At 40.6% G+C, this 8,339-nt stretch overlaps 1 protein-coding gene across 1 annotated transcript; it reads left to right on the forward strand.

Moving 5' to 3' along the window:
• The first annotated feature begins 4,920 nt into the window (after window positions 1–4,920).
• Window positions 4,921–7,454, forward strand: LOC128886396 (ATP-binding cassette subfamily G member 4-like). Its single transcript, XM_054141263.1, has one exon. It carries the CDS (start codon window positions 5,316–5,318, stop codon window positions 7,110–7,112), a length of 1,797 nt encoding a protein of 598 aa, XP_053997238.1. The 5' UTR covers window positions 4,921–5,315; the 3' UTR covers window positions 7,113–7,454.
• The last annotated feature ends 885 nt before the right edge of the window (window positions 7,455–8,339 follow it).

The raw sequence follows: 8,339 nt of genomic DNA on the forward strand, positions 1-8,339 counted from the left end.
TTGATGATCAAAGAATGCTTTGCCTGGCCACGCCAAGCATTTGACTTTCAGGCCGCGGAAATCTAGGCAAATTTCTAAACAGTCTCAGTTTGTGGATGATACGCTATTCAACTTCTTCATTTCACCGCCAAAGTGCGGAGTAGTCACTTTACATGAATTGTCATTAGGATTTGAACGTCCGCACTGTTGAACACAGCATTTTAGCTCCGGATAGATGGAAAGCCCCGAATTTTACATTGTGTTACCCAGTGTCGCCATTGCACTGTGCTGGAAAGCACCTCCATGTACTGGCAGTTCATTTCGATTTTATATATTTTTCTACTTTCTTGTAGTTTTTTATAGGGATCTTCTATTTTTCAATGATAACTCCATGAGTCCTCCACTTTTTCATGTACTTGGCGTAATTTGTTTACTTTTTTGAAGTTTTTTCCGAATATTTGTTACACTTTGGCGGATCCGACTTCAAGGCCTGATTTTGCAATTTCGGCCTTAAAACTTTATAAACAATAAAATGATGATAGCAAACGTACTTTGATTGTTTATAAAGTTTTAAGGGCGAAATTGCAAAATCAGGCCTTGGAGTCGCATCCGCCAAAGTGTAACGAATATATTAAAACCAGAGTTATTAGAAAATATTTCTTCCTTGTTTCAATATCCTGGAAAAAAGCATGCTAGCCTAATCGCCCCTCTTAGCCTCCTGCGCACCCTTAATGTGGGGGGGTTACTCGTTCGCCCTGCAGACAGACTTAAACTTGGGGCTGGGTTTTTCAACGAAAAACAACGTTTTTCTTTGTTAATACTGTCCACGCGGGGAAATGAGATCAAAACAGTGTTTGGCCCGATGCCCCGGACCGTAGAGCATACCCATTTATATAGGAAACGTTTATTTAATTCATTTCGTTTATTTTTCACCAAGATATAAAAACTATTGAGCAGCACTATCAAAGATATTGGGATGAAAGAATGGATGGGAGACTACATTTGGTTCCTCATTAGAGAAATGGACCTAAAGAAGAACAAAAGACAAATCAAAGGCCAAAATTATTTCTAATCGAAATGAATTAAATAAACGTTTCCTATATAAATAGAAGAAAAATACAAAAACAGAGTAAAGTTGGAATTTTTGTACACTTAATTTCAATTGTTCCTAACTCCGGTATTTCTCCATACATTTTCTTCAACAAAAACTTGTTTTCTTCGTAAAAGTGCGATCTACGTAAACGTAAACAATAAAAAACTGGACATAATTTAACAGTTTCTATTTTTTCATAGCGATGAAAGAAATTTTTATGTTGAATTTTACCCGAAAAAATCGGAGTTTCTCATATATGTTGGTCCGTAACACTTAAACTATTGAATCGATTGGTAAACAATGTAAGAAGCAATTGTTGGAAATTCAATTACCTTTAATATGCCATCTTGCGCGACCCAATCGGACGTTCCTAAACGAGATATGGCCTAAAATGTGAAGGTATCTCAGAAAAAAATGGAAAAAAAAATTCAAAAATTCATATAAAAAAAACCTAACCATAGAGAAATTTTTTATTGCGATTTTCGAGTTTAGCAGGTCAAAATACATAAGAAAAACATTGTGTATGTACATGAAAAATTGTGAATGTACATTTTGGCTGTAAACTAGCGATATCGGATCATCGGATACGCCTTGACCTCGGATATCGTGTCGCGACGATAAAAAATACTGTCCCATTTAAAGAAACGCCGATGCCCTTGTAATTTGTTCCTTTGAATCAAACGACATTTTCTTGTGTCTACTTTTTCCCGTTACAAAGAACACGAGAAATATTTAATCCTTTGCACTCAAGAAGTGACTCTCAGTCACCATTAGGTTTCACACAGCGAATCTACAATACCTACTATTTCTTTAGGTTTAATTTCTTTGGAGCTTGAAGTGTCGATAAAATGATTGTCAGTGAGGTAAAGATAACCTTATTCTCAAATCTAGATAGCTTAGAATTCATGGCAATAGAATGCTAAGAAACATCTCGAGTTGCTGGTAAATACCAAAAAAAAGGCCTCGAGTGCAAAGGGTTAAGATGCAAGAGTTAGGTAGGGCACCCTATAAGGGACCGTTCATTAATTACGTAAGAGTCCTGAGGACGAGGAGGGTGTTTAACACACGACCTTACTTCGGAGGGGAGTAAGGGTAAAAGTCATTCTTACATAATATTTTCCTACTACTCGAAGTTCATCTGGCAGAGAGTAAATGTTTTGTTTCCTTACTTTAAGATTGGTTCAAGTCTTACCTTTAATTATAATAGGCATTTACCTAAATAATTACGTTTTTTAAATAAAAATCTTTAATTTATGTCACATAACGTGTTTTAGTGTAACTAAACCTTTCCTAACAATATTTAACTATTTAACACTTTTTATGAAAATCCTAGGTAAAATCTTATGTAAGAAGGGGGAGGGGAGTCCAAGAATTCTTACACAGCCTTACATGGATATAAAGAGGGTCAAATAATGGCCAAAATCTTCCTTAACTCTTTGGGGCACGGTGGGATTAAAAGTGTCCCTCCTTTTTGATGGACCGTAATGCATGGTGGGACATTTTTAATCCCACCTCGAAAGTTTGCAATAGCTGCATGTGTATAGGTGTGATACCTTTATTAATAAAAATGTAACAATTTTTTTTTATTTAAAACGCAATAAAATTCCTGTGCAACATGGATCTATTTTATGACCTGAATTCCGGTCCCGCAAAGAGTTAACCTTTTGGCGGGTAATCATTTTTGGGAAATACACCCGGTTTATGAGTAAACTTTGTTCCATAACAGAAACAATATTTTATTTCTTCTTAATTCAATTCAGCGTAAAAAATGCATCAAGTCCGGTGAAATGGTAATTTTAACGTGACAAGTCAATTTTTGTGGAAAAATGTCGACTTTCACCTAAGAACGCACGGTTTCTGCATTCAAACGTCATTTTTTCCCTAAAATACCACTGTAAAATTTTTGTTGACTATGCCATTGAAAAGATGAGACATCGAGGAAATTTTTCTCGAGAAGTTTTCTCGCTAAAAAACTATGTATTTGAAACCGGAAAAGGGATAGAGGAAAAGTCAAATTTTTGGAAATTGTCAAAATTTCCAGTTTGGCCTGATTTTTCACTTATTAAATCTACGTAATAAATTTTGGTTTGGCATTGAGACGATTGAAATTTAACGCTCTTTCTAATAGTATATTTAGTTTTAATTTTGCACTGTAATTTGATGAAGGTATGACCATCTGAAGAGTGTAAGGTGGAAAACCTGGAAAAAAATTAAAAGTAAAAATACTCCTAAAATAAGGGGTTTTTCGAAAAATGTCCCGCAGTAACTTTTTGTTGGAAATTAGTTGTAGAATCGATTCCCTGGTTTTGTCCAGACTTATCTGTAGACACCCTGTATACATGATTCAATTTAGACCACGTATAATATTATTGCATTCAATTAAAAAGAGTGTCTTATTATACATTTGTACAATTGACGAGATTGTTTTGAGAACTTTTATGAACGTCAGACATTTGTTATGAATTTATTATAATTATAAGGTTGTAAATTCATCAATTTAATTAACTCAGAACATGTTTGTTATAAGATTCTAAAAAGTGGTATAGTTATTAGTTTTACAAGTTTATAATAAATGATAAATGAAGGGCGATGAAAAAATGGCCAAAATCGTTCTTACGTAATTAAGGGAGTTATCCCGTGTGACGGAGGTTTTCTTAAGGTTTTTCGGAATTTTTTATAGCGAAATGAAAAAAACACAGAGCTTTCAAATTTCGACTATATGTTTATTCAGCATTTAACTATAACTATAAATTTTGTTAAGCAAACAAATAATGTGGATCACGAGATTTATCGCTCGTGTGTAAAAAAGAAGGTAGATAATCTGAAATAAAAAAGACAAATTGCATGTTAATCTATAGGTGGATGGCTATCGCTCGAACTAGGATTCTTGAAAAATATTGAAACGCTTTTCTTTCTTCATAAATAAGTAGTCGTAAAAGATCATGAAATTTTGGGTCTTAATGTTTAAAAGCATATAAAAAATTGAATTTTCCAGATTTTTAAAAAATCCTAGTTCCGTCGATAGCAATCCATCTATAGATTAACATGCAATTTGTTTTGTTTTATTTCAGATTAGCCAGTCTGCCGGAATCATGGGCGTCGTTCACCTACCTTTTTTTTACATGGGTACCATACGAGCGATAAATCTCGCGATCCACACTATATTTTTGCTTAAAAAAATTCAAAGTTACGGTTAAAAGCTGAATAAATATATAGTAAACAATTTGGAAACTCTGTGTTTTTTCATTCCGAATTCCGAATTCAAAATTCCGAAAAAAACTTAAAAAAAACGAGCGTCACACGGGATGAACCTCTTGATGTAAAAATTCCTAAATATCCCAACTCACGAAAAAGTTTTCCACTTACAACACGCCTGTTGCTCCAAAAAGGGTTAATGCCCGTCCGTAAATGCTTGAACTTAAAACACACCTCGTAGTTTGAAAAGAGACGAGTAACAAACTATCGAAAAATTGATTACAGGCGCGGCAGAACACGAGACACATCGAAGAGGCCTGAAATTGCTCGCAGCTGAGGTCAGGAACAAAAAAGACAACTTGAGGCAGTCTCCGAGAGTGGTCCATTCATACCGAAGATAGAATAAACGCACGCAACGATGCCGTCGGCTTTTTCGTCTGAAAAAATTATTTGCGTTCACGTGACGGTTGCGTAAACCACCATCCAGCCAATAGACGAGCGAAACACGGGGCGAGGAAGGCGATTAAACCAGCCGGGTGCGATACCAACTACGGGACAGTCTGATCGTGTTCGCCAGCAGATCGAGCTCATTTCGTTTTCGCGGAGAATCAACGAGGATCTACGAAGATCTACGAGGATCTACGAGGATCTACGAGGATCTACGAGAATAAAAGACATGCGGATGAAACGCGTCCTCCGTTCCACGGGAAGCATCGCCAATGGACGAATAACTCGAGGATAAATAAAAAAATGCGAACGAGTTTTTCGATTGGAGGATTCGATCTATCGCAATTTGATTTCTTCAGGATTTCGACGAATTCGATAAAAAAATCGTCAAAGAAATCGAGAACCGATGAATTCTCTCGAGGCGAGTGGCTGACCTAATTCAGAAGCTAGCCAGGAACTGTTTGCGGTCGGACGATAACAGACGCGCAGATAACGCGCGATTTACGCGACCCCTACGACTCGCCAAAGTCGGAGAAAGAGATAAGGAGCAGGGAGAAGCTGCAATCTTTTCTCAGCGGGTCAGTCGGTTCACTGGGTCGCGATGTATCAACGAGTGGTGCTGGTGAGCCTCCCACAGGCGTCGAGCATCGACATCGAATTCACCAACGTTACCTACGAGGCTCAAGAAGGGTTTCTGGGTCCTACGAAACAGATCCTGAAGGGAGTCAGTGGTGCGTTCAAATCCGGAGTGCTGACGGCCATCATGGGTCCGTCAGGCGCGGGCAAGTCGACTCTGCTGAACATTTTGACGGGTTTCGAGCGGGACAAATGGAAGGGTCAGATCGAGTACATCGGCAAGGACGGTAAGCACACGCTGAAGGAGTACAGAAAGCAGTCGTGCTACATCCAGCAGGACGACCAGCTGCATCCCCTGTTCACCGTGCACGAAGCCATGCGAATGGCGACGGATCTGAAGATCGGCAGCAGTCTGAGCAGAAAGGCGAAGGAGATGCTGATCGACGACGTGCTGGAGAACTTGGATCTCAGCAAGACGAAAGACACCAGGTGCAGCCAGCTGAGCGGTGGCCAGCGGAAGAGGCTCAGCATAGCGCTGGAACTGTTGGACAACCCACCAGTGATGTTCCTAGACGAACCAACGACCGGCCTCGACGCTCTGTCCTCTTATCAGTGCATCAGGCTACTGCAGAGCCTAGCCAAGGCTGGCAGAACCATTGTCTGCACCATCCACCAGCCCAGCGCTGCCATCTACGAGATGTTCGACAACGTCTTCCTCCTGGCGGGTGGCAGATGCATGTACGACGGCGCGACTAAAAATACGATCGCGTATTTCGCCAGTGCTGGCCTCCACTGCCCCAAATACCACAATCCTGCCGATTATATGATAGAGGTAATCAGCGGGGAGTACGGAGACTTTAGCGATCAACTGCACAAGCTCGCCACCAGCAAGGAGCAGTCGTGGCGGTCGAATGTGTCGCAGATTCTGAAGAAGGAAGCTGACGCAAATTTCACGAACGAGAGCAAGGCGACGGTCCTGGTTCAGCCGCCTTCGGAGTTGGAGAGGTTCGTCGTGCTGCTGCACTGGCATATGATTCAACTGTTCAGGGACTGGACGGTCACCTACCTGAAGCTGCTGATTCATCTTCTGGTGGGCATAATGCTCGGCTTGCTGTTCACGGACTCGGGCATGGACGGCAGCAAGTCTCTCAGCAACGTTGGATTCTTCGTGGTCACTTCTGTTTATCTGTGCTACACCAGCATGATGCCGGCGGTGCTCAAGTTCCCTTTGGAGTTCTCCATGTTGAAAAAGGAGAGATTCAATAATTGGTATACATTGAAGACGTACTACGCCGCGACTATCATCTGCAACGTGCCTCTGCAGATGATGTTCGCGTTCGTCTACAGCTCCGTCTCCTACTTCCTTAGCCATCAACCCGCTGACACCAACAGGTTTCTCATGTTCCTGGCCGTGGCGATCATGACCACGCTGATAGCGGAGAGTTTCGGAATTTTGATTGGTACTCTGCTGAATCCTGTAAACGGAACCTTCACGGCCGCCATCATCACGTGCGCCATGCTGGTCTTGTCAGGATTCCTGGCCCTCTACGATCACATGCCCGTTGTTCTCTACTACGTCAGCTATCTGAGTTATTTGAAGTACTCGGTGCACGCGTTCGTGCACACGATATACGGTTTCAACCGAGAGAAGTTGTCCTGCCCGAGGTCCTACTGCCACTATCGCATCCCAGAGCTCATGTTGACGGACCTGTCCATGACGGACGGCAAGTACTGGATCGACATCTGTCTACTCTTCTGCAATTACGTGTTATTCAGAATCGCGGCGTACTGCACGCTCAAAAAGAAACTCGCCTCGGCCTGAGATCCTGTTGCTGTTCTTGTGGTGATTGTTTCGTGAAACGAGGACTTGCTCGGGCGTCACCTGGAGGTTTGTTGTACCAAAGGTGGTGTTATCGCGTCACTCGGTATCCAAAGGTGATTGTGATCTAGGACAAAAGTGCCCTGTAACTGTGCAAATAAAGACGATTATGTCACTTTTGCGATCGGACGCTCGCCGATGGAAATGGGAATTTTCGCGATAAACGCGACATAACTTCCTGGCATTGTTCTGTGAAACGAGTATTGTTTTATCATTCACTGTTTTGTACTTGGCGTGAAACTCTATTAAAAACGTTTCCAATAAAGGCTCCGCATCTCTTTCCCTTCTATAAACAATTTCCTGTTCTAGGAGGAGGAAGAATCTCCATGGAGCGTCGCGGATACTTTGTTTTCTGACGGTGAACGAAGTCGGTTGGGCGAGATCAGGAACGTTAGCGTTATTCACGGAAATACCGTGGTCAAAGATCAAATGCGATCGCACGGAATTAATAACACCATTTTGTAATCGAATCGTGAGAACGTTGAACTTACGCGTTGCGTAACATGTCACTGTTAATGGAGGAGGTCGAGCAAAAGGTAAATTCGAGAAAAGTTCGTTGAAATGCGATGCTCGGAAAAGTTGGCAGGTGACATATTTAGATCGTTATTTAGGAGTGATAACTGATTTTTAATTAGCCTTCTCTTTGGTACAATATGTCAGGAATATTCCATGAAAATTCGAAAGCAACCGTGATTCGATGATTTCTGTAGATGACTGCAACATACCAGTGTATGGTAGTTGGATTCTCGATTCTACGCTCTTCATTGTAGGGAAGAAAGTTAGCGACTGCGAATATTGTCTGTCACGTAAGTCCGCATTTGTCTTATACTGTATGAGAAAGCAATGTAGGGTATAGGACTGGTATAGGACTATACATACAGTATGTCCCACGAAATCCTGGACAGCCGATTATTTCGTAACCTATTAAAGATACGAAAAAAGTTTTTTATATGAAATTGAATGGCAAGAGGAGGTCGATTTATTGGCCGTAACAATTTTTTTTTATCATTACTGTTTACAGAGATATGAAAGTTACGTTTGGTTTTTCAAAGGGGATTATATACTTTTTGTGTGATGAATAGATAGTATGTTTCAAGACGAATTCAGCAAGCTTAATGTATACATCCTTTTACAAATACTTTTTAAGATATTACGCGTAAAAATTTACTG

The sequence above is a fragment of the Hylaeus anthracinus genome, unplaced genomic scaffold, assembly GCF_026225885.1.
Source record: "Hylaeus anthracinus isolate JK02 unplaced genomic scaffold, UHH_iyHylAnth1.0_haploid 11982, whole genome shotgun sequence".
Taxonomy (NCBI): domain Eukaryota; kingdom Metazoa; phylum Arthropoda; class Insecta; order Hymenoptera; family Colletidae; genus Hylaeus; species Hylaeus anthracinus.